Below are 19,237 nucleotides of genomic sequence, written 5' to 3' on the forward strand. Positions count from 1 at the left end.
CTGCATGGTACCAAACTCAGGATGTCAACTTGCACGGCAGAGCAACTCAAATTCATTGTCACTCAAGGAAAGGCACAGATGCACTCGCATATCCGTGCGTGTGAAGCTAACAAGGGTATGGTAGCGTAGAGTGGTACGGGAAAATTAGTGTGTGTGTGTGTGGGGGGGGGGGGGATATAAAGACTTTTTGAGTAGGCCTTCTGATAAAGCACGAATATCTCTCATTTGCTAGACAGTTAATATCGAGCACAAAAGCTCATTCAAATTTCCACACTGTGGAATATTCCACGTTGAAAATGGTGAACATACTATGAAACAATCATCAATAATGTTTGAATACGAATGTAAGAAGAGTTTCATCAAAATAAAGATCTGTGGTCCTGCTGTAAGTAATTAGAAGTATTTTCTGAAAGTAAAAACCAAAGAATCACATGTCACACAATTCTACTAGCCAATTATATAGAGTACTATAACTTATGACATCGTGAGAGCAATATTGACAGTCATTTTGCAAGCCATCTTTTTACGTTTTGTTGGCATGATAAAATTAGCATCTCTGTGTTCTAAGAGTGAGATTTTTTTTAATCTTTTCTAAAGAGTATGTCGATATCAACTTTTTTTTTCCAGTACTGCATGGTGAAAACATCTTCTGAGGCATTATGGGCCTATATTGTTGCTATGTATTGATATATATATATATATATATATATATATATATATATATATATATATATATACATATATGTGTATATGTGTATATGTATATATATATATATATATATATATATATATATATATATATATATATATATATATATATATATATATATATAAAGATTAACACTTTGGATCCCATTTTGGCTGTTTGGGCAAATTCGCTCACCAAAAAGGCATAATGTATATTAAAAATACGAGATATTGGAGCACAATGATTCACCATTGAAAGGAATTTTTGCCTTTGGAGGTCACTTTGGAATATCTCAAAACCTCTAGCATGCATGCAAGATATGTGTCAACCAGATTTGTATACAGGACCCCAAAATAGGGTAAACCTATAAATTTATTTCCATTTTTTTCCACTTTATGAGGAAATAGTCATATTGGAAATTAAACTATAAAACGGCCACTTTGGTGACCATCTTGAATATTATCTGAAAACCTTAAAGAATGCAAGAGTTGCAATGATCAGATACGGATTCAGCAACCTCGGAAGAGGATTATTCATCTTCAGTTAGTCACCATTTATGGGAGTTCTTTTGTCGGAATTCAGTTTTGGGCACCGATTTTGACGGCTATATCTTGGATATCTCAAAACCCTTCGTGATGCAAGAATCGTATCAACCAGATTCGGATTCGGCACCTTCGAAAGAGGTTAAAGCTATTTTTTTTTTTCTCTTCAATTCTTATCATTTAAAGGGAAATATGTGGAAATTTCAGTTTTCAAATCAAAATTCAGTTGTGCGACTATACAGGTCTCGAAAGAGAAAATCCACCAGAAATTGACTACATACTGTATATTGAGTCAATTAGAAAGACGGTTCACTATGATTAATGTTGGATATGCCGTGCTATGGAGCACATTAATTCATAAGGCAGTCATAATTTAGAGCTATCAGTCGCGTGCATATTCAATATAGGCCTGATGCATGTGTATCAGCAGTAAAATTCCCCTAACCAGTCACCGACAGGAATTCTTAACTTGGCCCTTTTACATAAAACCATTACTTACCTGGGCAACTTGTGCTATGATGGAAGCACTATGTGCATTTCCAAACAGGGTCTTTGCACTTCCAGTTGTAAGCTCCACGCAAGTCTACGTACTATAGGTATAGACTGAGGGAGTTTCCCACGCCCTTCATTCCGAATTTCAGTAATAGCAATCGATATACCTCCTCTCGCCTGGTATCCTTGATCTCTCCCTTCTACCATGCATCTTCAAAAACAAACACAAAAACAGAAACAAAAGCAAAAACAAAACAAAGAAACACAGACTATCTCCAGGGTACAAAGTCTAAATGCTGGGGATATAATAGTAATTACATGCAAAGCACATGCAAACTCGAATATCTCTCCCTAATGTATATGCTATTATCAGGAACTACATTTCATACTCGGGGAACAATCATTTTTTTTTTCTGAAGATATATTTCACGCACGTACCGTGACCTGTGTTCAATGGACACGCCAGTATATTAGGAAAGCAGCAATTTTAATATGTATAGTTCATCTCCCGTGTCCGTTACGTATAGAATTCAGGGTCGCGGAACCGCCGAACCATAATATTATCTCTGCAAACAATGGATTCTTTCATTGCTTACCTGAAAATAGGAGTCTTCACAAGAGCATAAATTTTGTAATTGCCTGTACAACCCCGCCTCCTCGGATCCTTGCGCCCCCCCCCCAAGAAAAAAACAAAAACAAAAACAAAACAAAACCCAAAACTAAAAGCTCACTCGTGTGAGAAGGGACATACACCCCTAACCCCTCCGCTTTGATCAACTTCCATCAACTTTATACACACTGAAGACGCACAAGCTATATGCTTTCATCCTGTGAATTAAGGTGGTAACGTACACTGTATGCTTCATTTTATATGACATTGATGAAGTTGTTAAAAGTACTCATTATTTTTGTTCCAAAGTAAAAAAAAAAATGCATCAAAATACGTTATCACTTGGAATGTCGGTAATTTGAGAGAGAACGACAAAATCTTCATTTGCCAAGTTGTGACGTTACTGCAGATTAATGATGATACTCGCACTCTATACGCTTCTTCATAGAATGGTAAACGTATATGTTTCATACACTCGATAATGTACATGTATAAAATTTTAATTGAAAAGAAACTAGGTCAGAAAGGACACTCTGTTAGGAAAATATAAAGTCGTTACTTTTTGAAAATGAATAAGTCTTGGCCCGAGATGCATTTATTGCAACTGACTGACAAAAATAATGTTCCCTTTTCATAGACGTAAATGGATGCCAGTTATCATTTTTCTAAATCACTATAGCCATGACTAAATGATGATGATGATGGTAATAATAATAATAACAACAACAATAATGATAATAATGAGAGGACATACAATAGGCCTACTCGGATTGGATTCTGGTTTTAGTTCGTAAAAAAGAAAGGTTTGTTATAATTATATTCCGAATGTTTGTTAATCTAAGAATATGAGATTCGTTTTTTCGGAGGTTCATTAATATGAAAATGAAGTAGGTTTATCATCCCAAAGATTCGTTAGTCTGACAACGTAATAAGTTTTGTTATTCTGAAGGTCCTTTCATTTGAAAGTGAAATACGGTTCGCTATCCTGAAGGGTTTTTGCTTCGAAAAAATGACTTTTTTTTTCGAAAGTTTTTGTTTCGAAATTGAAGATTCCGGAGGTTCGTTAATCCGAATAAGGGTCATGATTTTGTAAATTCGCAGTTCGTTACATACGCACCTTCTTTCGTTATTCGGACTTATGAACCCTAATTAGGGCCTACCGGTATTTCGTTTACGGATTGATGAACTTTCGTAATAACGAACCTTATATTTTCGGATAAACGAATATTTGGAATAACGAACTTGCGGAATAACGCCACAGAAGTTCAGATTTACAAACCCTATTTTATTTCAGATTAACTAACATCTAGGTAGGACCCTATAAAAATTTGTGAGTTTCCAAAAAAACAAAAACAACAACAACAACAACAAAAACGAACCTTAGAAATTAGGAACCTTATTTCATTTTCAGATTTGGTAACGAACCTTCAGAACAAAGAATTTCACCGGGATTCTATAAAACCGATGACGTCATGATGGCTAGACAGGCGCTTGATTCACTGGACTTTAACCGAACGGAATTCCTACCATTATGCACGTATGTATATCATCCCTTATCAGCGGGCACTGCATACAGTGGACTCTCGTTATAACGAAGTCCTCGGGATCGGCAGTTTTCTTTCGTTATATCGAATTTTCGCTATAACCGAACACATACACAAAATAGGGCGGATGTTGCGATCTGAATTTTCACTTCGTTTTAACCGGGATTTAGTTATAACCGTGCTCGTTATAACGGGAGTGCACCGTATTTAGGCAAATTAATGATTCTTGCATGGAAATATTTTTATCGCAACTGACTGACAAGTTGCCCTTCATCGACGTAAATAGATATTAATTATTCAGTGTTTGTATGAGCAATAGCAATGGTAACAAATGCAAAGATGTGTGTTACGTCGAGAATGCATTGTATCATAACCTCAGCCTTATTACCACCAGGTACCTATCAATACACCTGGGCTTACAGGGATACTGTGAGTATATTGGTGACACAACATTTGTTCCTGTGACAATTGCTCTGGTCATATTTTCTCCAAGGACTAAGGCTTGGGTTAGGGTTGTGGTCGGGTTTTAGGTTTAGTCTGATGTGAGGATTAGGATTAGGGTTAGGGTTATGTTTGTGGCCGGGTATAATTTGTTTGGCTTAGCATGTACATACATTGTATTTCATGGGAACTGTAGCACGAGCAAACGTCATGGAACTGAGTAAATCACTTATCAAAGAATGTAAAAGCTCATGGTGTATCAAACTTACTGGATCTCTGATTTCACAAATCCTAGGTCATCCACTATATCAATGCTCCAACATGCATTTTACTACTGTAAAATGTGACATTTTTGTGCAGTGAAATTTATGTGAATGTAAAAAGGAGCAAAGGTTTGTGAAATTAAAATGCACATGTAATTTCTTGTCCATACTCCTATGCATTGAATGCCGGTGGAAATTCAAAAAAAAAAAAATTCATGTCATGAAAAAGGCCAGTGGCTCCAGTGCACACAAACTTAAAGCTGCAAATAATTCTGGCTTAACAGCATATGAAGATTTGCAGTTTCAAACATTCATTAGGAGTTAGCACTACCTTTAACAAACAGAATTTTATTTTTCTTACATTGAACAATGGTTTATTTCTCTGTCATGCGTAATGTATTGCTCAGAATTCATTTGTTGCAAAATTGTTATCATATGGAAAAGCAGTGAACAGTTTGCACTAGTACAAAGTTTCATATTTTTGAGGCAAACATGCTGATCATCACACAGAAAATAATAAATCAACTATCAACATGAAATCAAATGAAATCCCATCTCCCTAAAAGAAAGAAAGAAAGATATTGACTGATACAGTACACTCCTGTGATAATGAACACAGTTATAACGAAATTCCGGTTACAATGAAATAAAAATCTGGGTCACAAAATTATCAGCTCTTTTTTTTTTTTATTACCTGTTTAGTTATAATGAAATTTCAATATAACAAAAGAACACTGTCGGTAATGAGGACTTTGTTAAAACAGGAGTCCACTGTAAAGTGGAAGACAAAATGCAGGGCAACATCAACAGTAAAGGAATTCTAGCACACAACTTTGGTTTTTGTGGTCATTGCACATAAGTCTTGTGAGTTTGTCTACTATCCTTCAGCTGTAAATACTATCTTCAAAATTGAATGGATACATGTTTGTGCAAAAATAGACAGTACTGCCCAAATAATATCGCCTTCATGTTCACTGTTGTGTTTAACCCGTTGAGGACGGACTAATTTTGCTACAACACGCATTTCCCATAGACACCTGCCCGAGTATACTCGGGACTCGTCCTTAACGGGTTAAGCAGCATACACTGTAATGTTTACAGTTACAGAGGGCGCAAACCCAAATATGTAAAGAATCAGTATCACCTGAATAGGCTAGCCATGTTGAAATTGAATAACAGACCTATTCAACCTCTTACACTATGCCTCATACAGTGTATCTGCACTTATTTGAGTAACACCAGTAATATCACATAAAGCAAAATACATTGTTGAAAGATACATTTATACCAAAGTCTTTGCCAAAAAAATAACAATTGTTGGATTAGCAAGCATTTACAAACTTTTCGTTACTGAATTCAATAGCAGCTAGCAACCATCCAGTTAATTACAAGTTACAGGTATATATATATATATACATGTACGTTGTACACGTATATGAGATTTACTTCTGGCAAACTTTTGCATGCACGTGCTTGTGTACTCTGTACATTATTCTTTTAACTTGATGTTAATATTGTGGTGAAATACAACAATATGCTGTAAACCTCCTAAAAAGTTCAAAAAATATCTGTATCTATATCAGTATCTGTACACACTATTGTCAAGACTCTCCCAGTTTTAGAACAAAATGCTAATGGCTGACATGTCTTCCATGGTGTGCACATGGTAAAATTATTATCCTTTTGTTATAAAGACGTTTTTTTGAGATATATTATGTGTACAGAATACAGGGCAAGTTTGCAGATGTTTTAAAGAATATGTAGAATTGTATTGTAAGTGATAATGACTACAAAGACCTATCAAACCCTACTAGATTATTTGTACAGTACTGCAACTAACAATGCTTCAACTATATAAACCTCTTGCCCTCCTTCCAAAAACTATCAAACATAGAAAATGACCCACATGACACTTTTATAAATAGATTTAAAATGTATTTCAGTGAATTCAGAGGTCTTACTTTTGTCAAGTCAGTTCAGTTTATACAAGGCACACACTGACACAAAATGTCCTAAATGATATGTTTACTTTTTTTTTAATGAATAGGTTTGTTATAATCTTTGACTCACTTCATATCAGCTCAAATATCATAAGGTCAATACATTTTTTGTGTTTTTAGTAATTGAGCAAACCTCAAGTTGTGAGCATAGCATGGTTATAAATGCCAGAGTTTGACAGCCAGGGAAGATAGAAAGGCTCTGAGATAATGAACAACAACCTGGCCATACCCTCACTAAATAAAAAGCTATCTTCTAGAAAAGGATGAAAACTGGAGTGGAATAATCCCGTAATCTCTACAGACCCACATAGTTGAACACTTAGTCAGCTTTTTACAGTCAATTCACACAGTTGAACAGATATTCAGCATGAGCAATACGACACCATGCAATGGAATGCAATTCATCTACAAAACATATCGCCCAAGTTTTCTGACTTTCGTCAGGATTTACTGAGACTTCCAGCTGCTGATTATTAACCTTGAAGTCTATGTGTCTTGAAAAAAAAAAAAATAATGATAGTACCTATACATGTAGCTCTATCATGAATATGATACATAATGATTAGATCGCTCCCTGTACACTTTAAAACCATGATAACTGGTGCAAGTGGAAAAAAAAAAACATACAATGTACATACATCTCATTCTTCATTGAATATTATATGAATACTATTTAAAATTCTGACGGTGACACGGCATGAATGCAATTAATTCTTGCTCTTCTTCGTAACAACAATTCTGCTCATGCTCTGTCTTCCATTATAGCACTTGGGCTACATTCCACAAAACGTCTTACAATAATCATAACTTGCAATGAATACAAGCAGAGTGCAAAAGTTTACCCAAATTTAAAGATTTTCAGTCAATTCCACCAAAGTCAGAACAAGGAAACTCCTTTCCCTGGTAGTACAGGGAAACCTGTTTTAATAATATTGCCAAGACCACCAATATCACCTCATAATAACTGGTACCTTGTATATAGAATGCACTAAAACGGAGATAAGCTAAATACAGTAGTGGAAAACCAGGAGCCCAGAATTCACCTCCTCCAAAGCCTTTACTCCTTGTAAGTGAGCTTGTTATGACAGGATTTCCCTGTATTAAAAAAAGACATATACTACAGGGTCTATGCAATAAACCCTTTGGTTGTAGCAAAATATATGTGGATGTCACAGTACATTGGATAATAATGAACAAGTCCAACAGAAAAAAGTAAAACACATCATTATCTGCCCTCTTCATGTGGTTGGCCCTCTTCACATCAGCAAAATAATCCTTTGTTTGACAATGTCCAACATTGTATCAGGTATATCTGTCGAAGCCAATGTAAACAATGTACTGTAAAAGTGGAAATTTTTGCGGTGTTGAAATTTTCACGCATTTCGCGCAAACTGAACCTAGCGCGAAAATAAAAGCACGCAAATATTTTTGCGTGCCGTATGTTCCAGTAGTTGATGTCTTGATTCCGCGGAATTAAAAACGCGCGAAACTTTTCTTGCCCGGCCGAGCGCGAAAAATTAGTTGCGCGAAAATATCCACTTTTACAGTACTCTCACAGCCAGAGACTGGGTGTACATCAAAGAATGTGCTGTGGGAAAGACTCCTTGTGAAACCAAAACAAAGCAAGGTTTTGACCCATGTTCCCCTCCCTTGTCATCAACTGTCATTACCACTTTAAAAGACAATTTGTGGTCACTTGATGTAACTGTGTGAGATCAATTGTTCGTGGTAACATCCACTGATGACAATCTGACAAAGGTGATTCTATCTGGAACCATGAATTGAAAGACTATGGCCTGATTTACATATAACACAGTATATTCATATATCCGGTATGTATATATTGAAAACAAAATTTGTTCTTTGTCTATGCACAAATCAGTCAGTCTGTTCAGGTATGGAATGCTAAGATTCAGCCTAAATATTTGCACAATATCTCCAAATTTTACAGCATAGTAAAAAACATAAATGTTTCAATTTCAGTGTGTAGACAAAAAAACAACATAACTTTGAAGGTTGTGCGTTAACTTTCGATAGACCTATACATAACGCTCTATCATTAGACAGGGCTGCACACTAACCCATGTATTTCTACTGGTCCACCCTGTCTGTTGGACTTGTAGGTACCTTTCTTTTTTTCTTTCTTTTTTTTAATGGTCCATTCCTGAAAAAGTTACTGGTCCAACAGTGATTTTTACTGGTCCTGGACTGTCAGACCAGTGCCAGTGTGCAGCGTTGCATTAGAGAATTAAAAAGGCACACCAAATTTCATCCTATCTACATTTCAAACTACAAGGAATTACAGGTGTCGACGTCAAACCCCTTTGGTCCAGAAACTGGATGGTTTGTTATTCGCGTCCCTCTCCCGCTTTGTGAAGGCAGTGAAGGAAGAGATGCAGTTGCCGATGAAGAAGTCTGCCTGACCGAGAATGATGAGGTCAATCTGGGGTAGATGAGGGTCAAGATGGTGCACTTTGACCTGTCAAGAGTTCATAGGTCAAGGGAAAACACCAATGGTGAGATATCAAAGATACAAGTGCAAAAGAAGGTTGGCATGTATTTCACAAGAGTGCACAAGCCTTAACCTGCTCCTTCTACAATTCTCCAAGAACCTTTATTGCAGGTGATTGACAAGTTGCGCTACATCGACATAAACACTGGCTACTACTAAAACACTGATCAATTCTGTGCTTATTTATGATGTTGTAGGGCAATTTGTCAATCAGTTGCAATAAAAACAACTCAACGGAAGAATTTCATGAACTGGAATAACAACACAGCAAATTGGGGTGGGGAAAGAGGTGGGAAGAACAAATGGAGAAGCATGCACTAGAGATGGACAAAGAATGATGATGGAGGAAGGTCTTGGTGGAAGGTAGGAGGAAGGACTTGGAGGAAGGTAAGAACACGAGAGAAGATATAGAGATGGAGACAAAGGAGGAGGAAATGAGTGGAAGGGGATGGGGAGACCACCAAGATTTACCTAAGGAAGGAGGAAGATGATGGGGTACAGGGTGATGAGGATGTGGAGGATGAAAAAAAAAATGTATCAAAGCACCAGGAAGAAAAAAAAAAATGACACCAATTGTGGCGGAGATCCACTCACATCATCTCCAAGGAGTTCCTCAAAGTCCCTCTGGTAGGAGATCTTGTCTGTGGCGATGAAGAGATGCTTGGCACCGTACTTCTCCACTGCCTCTCTCGTCTGCTCCAGGATGACCTCCTTCGCAGGGAAGCACATCTCCCTCGTCAGCTTCTCTTCCCCAACTTTCTGGCACTGGGGCGAGGCCATTAGCTGTCTTGAACCCTCCACATGCTCACATACCTTCTCCTGGAGGGTAAAGGGGAGGGTAGCAGGAAGGATGGGGATGGGAGTGGAAGGAAAATAGAATATTTGATTTCTTTGTTTGTTTCATTTATTTCAATACAGTTCAAAAAATAAATAAATCATCAGCCACAGGGCTGTTCATTAGTGAGTCCATACATGACAGCATATAAAACAACACAATATGATACAGAAAAAAAAAAATAACATTCACACCATGAGAAAAGACATATTGACACGTAAAAAAAAATGCATTGAAGGAAACCAAAGCCCAAATATAAATGGTTGTTGAATGAAAGCAGCGATATCAATAAAACACATCAGTTAGTTTGAGAACAATTGAACAATCCATTCAAAAGTTATGAATAGTTAAAGTTTCGGTGCCGCCATCACTGGATAAGGAGACCATGAATCACTTACATAATAAATGCTGCTATAATGCTACTCTATTTCCTCAGATTCCTAGTATTTTTTTTTCCAAAATCTGTAGCAACCCATGGCAAAAAAGAAGCACACAAATTTCTCTTCTAGTAACAAATATGCAGACTTTATGGTAAATTCTGCCTTTTTCTGAAGCATGGACCAAACTCTAACCCATTGAGAATGGACTGATTTCGCTATAACACGCATTTCCCTTAAGACACCTGCCCGAGTATTCTCAGGACTCATCTTCAATGGGTTAAAAAATAAGGATGTTTGTAGCACAGCTGTTTCTCACCCAGTCTATACCAGTCCTGAGGTGAATGCCGACATAGGGTTCCCCCTCAAACATTTCCTCCATGTGGGCCTGGGCTTGGGCAAAGAGAGTTGGGTTCCACTTGAAATAGCTCTGGATGATGCGGTTGCCGGGGGCCATTGGGTACTTGGCTGGGGCCCCCTTCAGGGCCAGCACCGGGTGCTCACTTGCAGGAAATCTGTAGGAAAGGTTTGTCAGGAGATTACATTCATAAGGCTTTTCAATCCAGTCCCATCCTGCGTCCTCATATACTGCAGATACAGTATCTGATGATTAACACAGCTGACACTGCAATAGCTTTACCACAGAACCCAAATGATCCTGGTTATAGAGATTTCAAGTAAAAATGGCCTTAGTTCAAATTTCAGAGATGATGCTTTACATTGAGCGTAGGCTTGGTTAATTTGTTTCTCTTTTTTTTTCTTTTTTTTTTTAAGGGGGGGTATGTACACAAACTTCTTATTTAATCCGAATGGACTTCCACTGATGTTATGGTTCATGGGAAGCATGAAATGGTTAAACAGAACCCCCAACCCACTTCCCTCAGAACCCCCAACCCCCTTCCCTAACTTCTAGGACAGGATTCACCATCCAGAGAAATCATTCATAGAAGCAACATTCTGGACGCAAGTTAACTCTACATCTATCCATATTCACGGCTCTCCTCAGGTGTGTAAAGATAACCAGTCATGAGTTAGGACTGTATGAAAAGCTGCAAGATATGCATAAAATATAACCGAAAAATACTCCAAACTATACCACAAGATTGAGCACCTCGTATCCCAGTCCTTCTTCACTCTCTGCATGGTCCATACATCTGTGATGTCTACCAGACTTGAAAGCTCAAATTTAATCTCTTCCGCAAAGTTGATGTCAAACCCATCCCAGAATGGACCAAAGGGATTGCCTGGTACGAAGAAATCATAGAAAAAAGAGCTGAACTGATCAAGTATTTGATTTAACAACAGTCATCGACATCAAAATGATAAAAATACATCTGCGGGAAAGGGAAATCAACATAGCACAATCAAACGTATTGCCGATCCCCTTTTTCTGAAATAATTTGAAGTGACTGTGATCTGTGGTTGCAGTCTAGTAAACAAGCACAATCAATGCCATGAAGCTGACATGTCAAGGCTTAAAGAAGAGCAATGCTTTCAGCATGATCTTAAACAAGCTTGAGATCTCTTATGAAACAAGGATCTGAGGCTCATGTTACCTTAATCAAGCATGGTTCTATAGACATAATTCTTCATCAGATTCTCTAAAAAAAAAGTGTGACAAAATGTGTACTAAGCATGTCTGCAAACAGAAAATTCTTGTACTGGCAGCCTCTACCTCTCTGTATAGACATAAACACATACAGAGGCATAGGCAGAAATGGGAACAAACACATATTTTATATAAATTATCACATTCGACACACTTAAATTGAATCTTAATATGTTTATGGGTGAAATATGCTTTTGATTTGCCTCACACAACAGAAGAAGAAGAAGAAGAAGGAAAAAAAAAGAAGAAAAATCTACTCCATTTCTGCCATTTCGGATGGCCACTATATAACATCATATTTTTGTCATTGTGGGGGCGGGGGAGAAAGAAAGGGTGTGTTGCTTCATACAAAAGGACATTGTGAAAACACAACAAAGTCATCCTCCTCCTTGCATTATGCCATATTCCCTCCTACCTTTCTTCATTTCACATGGAACTTCACTAGACTGTGGCATCCAGCAATAGCCCCGCCTCTCTTCCTCTGGCCAATGGGATGGCGCAAGCTCCTCCATAAATGTCTCCATGGTGATGAGGCGGGGGTAAAACTCCAGCAGGGGCTCAAACTGGAACCAGTCCGTGAATGGAACATTTATCTGGTAGGCATAAAAAAATGGAAGAAAATAAACATAAAATTACAAGATGATTGGTTTAAGACATGAAAAAAAAGAAAGAAAAGATAATGACAATATCAGAGAAGCATGCTATCCATGAATGATAGAATAGTCAATGATAATGATAATGACAATAAAAGAAAATAAATTTGGTAAAGCAGGAATAGAAACCCTCCCCCACCTCTCAAATCTACAAATGAAAAGACGCAACTCCAGTAAAAGACAATAAAACTATAGAAAAGAATACACCATTGAATCACTTGATAGATGAGGATGCTGTCATTATGAAACACCTTGAAAACATACATTGGACGTGCTTTGGTTATAAGGTCAGTTCAGTTCTATGCTATGGGCATTTTTTAAGAATTCTCCTCTCATTCAGTATTTGTATCTTCTTTCTTCCATCTGATTATATCTTATATCTCTACGGCCTTTACGACTGAACTGACATTTAATTATAATTAACGTTAGTTAACAGACACAAAAAAATTATACCCTCATTACATATATGTATAACATACATTTTAACAGGAAATGAATAATGTTTAATATTATTATTTTTTTCTGTTGTTAATGTTTAATATTAGCCTCACACTACATCATTAAAAGGCCCCTAAATATCAATCATAAACTGTTATGTTATGATATGCTTCATTAGTCGTTATAAAACTGATGAGCGTGGTTGGTAAAGTTCTAAAGCACATAAACAAAGTAGAAAAGCACTCAAAGAGTGCAAACCTCCAATGGGGAGCTCATTTCCATCCATCGACAGGCATGCTGAAAATTGTCCAATTTCCCAACGTAGAAGCCTTTTGTTTTCAGCATCAGCTTCCAGCTACGCAGCGCCTCGCCCAAGCAGAGCACACGCTTTAGTGCGCCTATGCAAACCTCAAATATGCACAGCTTGAACTCCCAAGTTCACTGACCCTAATATCTGCCAAAAGATTTTAAAAATCCTTCAAAAATTAATAAAAATTACCAGATCACTCCTAAAACTTGATCATTTGTTCCTTGTGTCATTATCAACTTTTCCTGCCAGTTTCTTCCAAATCCGTTCACAACTTTTTGAGTTATTTTCCACACAGACACACAGACAAACAAACAAACACACAAACACTGATGAAAACATAACCTCCTTCCTTGGCGGAAGTAATAAGTTTATGTGTACAGAAATCAGCCATACAATGAAAGTTATCAATGATGATAGTTACCAATGACATAGTACCAGGGGCATGTCATATGAAGACATACACTGTAGATGATTGAAATCTTCGCTCTATAACTGTATTTTACTCATGTGTTAAGATATGATTTGACCTTTTAGACGTCTCCTCAAATGTTTCTCATTATGGTAACACATATATACAAATCCAGGAAGAATGTGAGGGTCACAATAATGGCATAAGATAGCAAAGGCTTGTTGAAAAAAAAAAATCAAGAATGGTTCATGAGAACCACTTACTGATGGAAAGTACAGGGTTCTAATTTCACTGTTTACACATTATGTAATGTGGAAACAAATGATGAATGACCATACCCAATAAACACAAATGGAAAACAGTTGAACTAAAAAACAGACTGAAGAAACATGATAAACAATTATGACTGCCATGTAGAACTACAAAAAATATAAAAAACACCATAAAGATGACACAATATTAGATACTACACTGTTTGATGAGTTAGTACTTTTAACTTTGTCATATATTACATCATACATACACATTATGTAGTCATCCCAAACCAACTCACATCCCTCACAACTGGCATCCCTATATGGCAGTTTACTAATATATGTACATGTGTAGCGTGGTCTCCTATTGTGGTTTGTTTGTTTTGTTTTGTTTTTGCAATGGTTTTTATTGATATTGCTGGCAGAGTGAGTACTTGTGTCATTCTTTGCAGTATCACACTGTAGTAACCTTGTAATGCTGGAACAGAATTAATCGGTATGTTAATTCTGCTATGTTATATATGAGGAGTTTGGGAACCCCACGAAGGGTTAGACATAAATACAGGAGAATGGAATGTGAGCAGGCAAGTTTGTGTCCTATCTGATTAGAGATTGCAAGGTCACTTTTAAACACCAAACAAAATCAGCTGTCATTCCACAGATTTTCCCTTCAATACCTACTTACCATTCTCTGTGCAGTAAATGGAGAATCAATGTAATTGCAACATGCAAAGGAATGCAGGAGAACAATATCAGATAACACAACTATACAAAACTGTAATGACAAACAAACACACAAATGGACGAAATATCTCAAGCAAGCAAGCACAACATAAACCTCTCCCAGGTGGCTACCCAACAAAAATGAAAGAAAAAAAATATATATATATCAGATTGGAACAACAAGGGGTAATTTATCCTAAAATCTGAAGTCTACAGTTATCTGCAGTGCTCGGAGTATGTATCCCTTTTAACAATGGTCCTAATAGAGAAAACACATTTGAAAAGGCCATGTATATGAACAAATTTACTATACCATCCAAATGTCACTTATTGAATGCCTTATTTTTCTACAAAACCGATCCTGACCATGACACAATGGTCCTATCCCATTTCAGTCAGACACGCTTTGCTTTTTTTTTTGCACTAATTTGGTTTGGTTTGGATTTTTAAAATATTTTAGAAGGAAGTTGCATTTTCCCCCGAGTCTTCTTGTTTTTTCTCTCTCTATTTTCAGTAGAGTTGACAATCTACACAATGTTTACTGGAGTACTGAAGATGACTTATTTCTGCCTTATTCAAAGTCCTGATTTAAAAAGGAATTTCAGTCCTCCTAAAATCCACATAGAGAGTATCCACAAATGTTCAAATGATACTTACATAAGTACGGAAAGGAGGCAGAATAATTGTCCTGTTGATGGCCTTTCCGAATGCCAGGGCCCCTAGGTAGTGCTCCATTTGGTTTCCAAATCGACCTGTGGTGAACAGAAAATATGTTACTCAACCTGCCTTATTAGTCCAGCATCAAAGACATCAGATTTCAGATCTTATCACTTCTTACTCTACTCAGATTCTTCATACAACAAATCACATCAGTGTACATTGTTTGTGTACACTGTGGACCCTTCCAGCTGTAAATCTGAGTGTAATCATACAGTATTTAAATTCTAATATCTATGAAAGGGCCCCTGATACTGACCCAAACCAAACGTCAAATCCCATTACTTTCCTTTGGACGATATCAGAATTCACAATTTTGAGCAAATAACTGATCTATCACTGCAGGATTACACATGACTAAAAGAGAATTGCAGACTTTTTGTTTTTGGTTGTTTGTTTGTTTATTTTCTAAGACTGTTATTCTCCATAAATAAGATTGCCTGCTGGATCTGTATTATTTCTAATGAACGTCAAGTGAAAAAGAAGGAATTAGCTTGGGGTTTGAGCCAGCGTTACCTACTGCTTACTACGCAGAAGCTCTACAGGTTTGAAAAAAAAAATGAAAAAAGAAGAAAAAAACCTTTATATTAAAATATACTCTCTCCACAAGAAACTAATTTCCTTCATTCATTGAATGCAACATGCCTTTCTGGAGGCTAATGAATTATGAATAAGACCAAAGAGAGAATGAAAGAGAGGTGAGGCATTGAGTACTTCATTTGTTCAAATATCATTATGTCACTGCTGGGAATAGGCTTCAGCTCAGTGGTAATGCTGCTACCCATTAAGCAGTAGGTGACGCGGGTTCAAATTCCATGCTAGTTTCTTCCTTTTCATTCAGTGTTCATAACAATGCAGATCAACCACATGATCTTATTTGCTGAGAGTAACAGTTACTTAACAAAAACAAAACAAACAATAATGAAGAAAACCCTTTACAACTATACTCTCCCCGGAAAAAATCAATTTCCTTCATTCATCAAAACAGATTTGCTAAGATATGATTAGAAGTCAGTATAGCCTTACCCATACAGGGACAGAAGGTAAAATATCCATTAGGATCCCAAGAAAGTTTATGGGAGGTGCTGGCAACTTTCACATCACTTCCAGCTCCCCCAGTGGAAAACACACCATCCTCCCTGTCGTCAGTCACAAGCATCATCTCCTCTTCCGCATCAACGTTGACTCCATCTTCTGTCACCTCTGAGTCAGTTTTTCCATCATTTTGATTCAAGGGGTCACGAGCCTCGACCTCTTGTGCCAATTGATAGCATGTGCAATGCAGGAGCAGGAAAGCCAGAAGTGTTACTCGACTCATTTTGTCGTGGACGATACCACCATCTTATCATGGATGCAGAAGACTCAGATCTCTACCAGAGGCACATAGACCCTCACATTGATATCCTGCTGAAGAACAGATATAAAAATGGTCAGTTTTCTTTTCTGGGGCAAATTATTTGTATAGGGCCCCATTTTCTCTCCCTCTCCTTTCGTTCTTTAAAACAACAACAACAGTTTTCTTAGAGTCACACCATAAAGAAGTCAGAGAGATGGTTTATTGCTAAACATGAACATAGACATCCACATGGTACTGTAATAATTCTGGTCCCCTAATCAGATTGCTATTACCCATTGCACTTATCCTGGAGGACTAAAACTCATAGTGAGGCACGTATAGGCCTTGGCTTGTTAAAAGATTGTGAATCTTATCTTTGTAATTATTTGCAATACCAGCAAATGGCTAATAATATCGATGTGATAGCTGAAACCATCTACTAAATTTCATCCTCATGAATGATTTACACGTTCATCTTCCAGTCTTTTAACCCTTTGCATAAGAGAGAAAAAAAAAATGTTGAGCCATGCAATTGGGAATAGAGTTTGGGGGGGGGGGGGAGGGTATGAATAAAGAATTAATATTCAATACATTTCTCATTAGATATTGAGGCAAGAGGAATGATTTTTTTTTTTTTTTGCTTAAGTTTGTCCATAGAATACTGTAAAATAAGGAATGTTCACATGCATTTTAATTTCACAAATTTTGCGAGAGCCAAGAATCATGAAATTACGATGCACGTGAAAGTTCTTGTCTACCCAGCCCAATATGCATTGAATGTTAAAGGCAATTTGCGAAATTTTCATGCCATGAAAAAGGCCGTTGGCTCCAATTCGCGAAAATTTAATGCCACAAAAATATTGTGTTTTACAGTAAACACCAAAAATAGTCACCAGTCTTCCTTCAGATGAACAAGCTGGTCTTCTGTAAAACCTGCATTTACCCTATTGATACATAGGCTTGTACAGAGAGTTCTTGTAGCCACAGTATAGCAGGAAATCTACAGGAACAAGGTCTGAGCTTTCTTACAGAAACATGTAGGGATTCTATCATTAAAATTCCACATTTTAACAATTTCTATTATGTTTGAATGCAACTCAGGCTCAGTAGCATCCATTCTGTATATTTCATTCTACAGCATTTTACAGTCAACTTCAATATGCAGTGGGTTTTTACTTTGACTTTTTTTTTTTTTTTTTTTGAGCTGGTGGGTACATGCTTCTATCAACAGATTATTTTGTTTAGATCTCTACACATAATTAGAGCATTATAAGAGGAAAGAGAAATCATTGTCACACTCATTTTTGCATAAATTCAGTACGAAAAGATGTAAAGTTTGAATTTCATGATCATCATTTCACTTTGTTCCATGACATGACATAGATCTATCTGATATGTTCGTATTATTGTATGTATTGCTAACAGCTACAGATGTGTTTTGAATTTTCCTTTTGAATTTTTCCTTTTGAATTTTGGAGTTGGTGAATTAAGAAGTTATTCATCCATTCATTCACTCATTCATTCATTCATTCACTCAATCACTCACTCATTCATACATTCATTCATTCATTCATTCATTCGTTCGTTCGTTGGTTCATTTGTTCGTCGTTTTCCTATCCATTATTTCCTTCATTTCCGTCTGCCGAGTCGAGTGCTGCACATACAAAAGCCAATAAATCCAGCAAAAATAGAAACGTATGGGACTGGTACCTATTGTTAGTGGATCTACATTTCAATTATTCGGACACATTGGTGAAATTTTCTTATTGGCAAAACGCAGTCGAAATAAATAGACTGTGAGTTCTGTGCAAGCTACGAAATTTGTGGTGACTAGAGTATCAAAACAGGTCTAAACAGAACAAAATAATAAGAATACTTACCGCACTCAAACGTGTATAGTTAGGACGAGGGATCTTCACACGCCCGATACGATAAACGCGATCGGTGAACGCACGGCCCGCGGCCGCGCAGCGTGGGCGGCGCCTGCCGATCCCGGCCGCGTGTTTTTTTTAGACGGCACAGATTGGGGACCCTATCCCTAAATCTAACCCTAATCCTAATCCTAACCCTAACCATCAAACCCTAACCCTAACCCTAACTCTGACCCCAACCCTAACCCTAACCCTAACCATAAACCCTAACCCAACGTTTTTCCCATAGGTTTAACACGCGCCATGCCCCAATCTGTGCCGTCTTTAAAAAAAATGCATCCCGGCCGCGCAAGGCTTCGGGTACACTCGACTCCCTGCCCTGGGCATACGGCGCAGCGGCAGCACCGGTCGGTGCAGATGCAAGGGATAGGAGTAGCCTCTTCAGCCGGCCGTGGATTCCTGTCACCTGAACCGCGGACCCTACGGTAGGGTCCATGGTTGAACCAGGGAATCCACCTCCCTGCTTGAACCAAGGAGGTACAAGAAAGTGTAACGTAACTACTCGTTCCTCCTTGCTTGAACAGAAAGCAGGACAAGTAGGATACGACAATAC

The 19,237-nt window shown here is 37.4% G+C and overlaps 1 protein-coding gene across 1 annotated transcript; it reads right to left on the reverse strand.

Annotated features, from left to right (window-relative positions):
- Window positions 1–8,481: 8,481 nt before the first annotated feature.
- On the reverse strand, window positions 8,482–18,652 carry LOC140234340 (GDP-fucose protein O-fucosyltransferase 1-like). The gene is made up of 8 exons (XM_072314399.1): window positions 18,634–18,652; window positions 16,444–16,821; window positions 15,358–15,452; window positions 12,329–12,506; window positions 11,416–11,548; window positions 10,624–10,819; window positions 9,687–9,911; window positions 8,482–9,059 (listed from the first exon to the last, which is right to left on the reverse strand). The coding sequence occupies exons 2-8, from the start codon at window positions 16,733–16,735 to the stop codon at window positions 8,895–8,897; spliced, it is 1,284 nt and encodes a 427-aa protein (XP_072170500.1). The 5' UTR covers window positions 16,736–16,821; window positions 18,634–18,652; the 3' UTR covers window positions 8,482–8,894.
- Window positions 18,653–19,237: the final 585 nt, after the last annotated feature.

This window comes from Diadema setosum, chromosome 10 (assembly GCF_964275005.1).
Source record: "Diadema setosum chromosome 10, eeDiaSeto1, whole genome shotgun sequence".
Taxonomy (NCBI): Eukaryota; Metazoa; Echinodermata; class Echinoidea; order Diadematoida; family Diadematidae; genus Diadema; species Diadema setosum.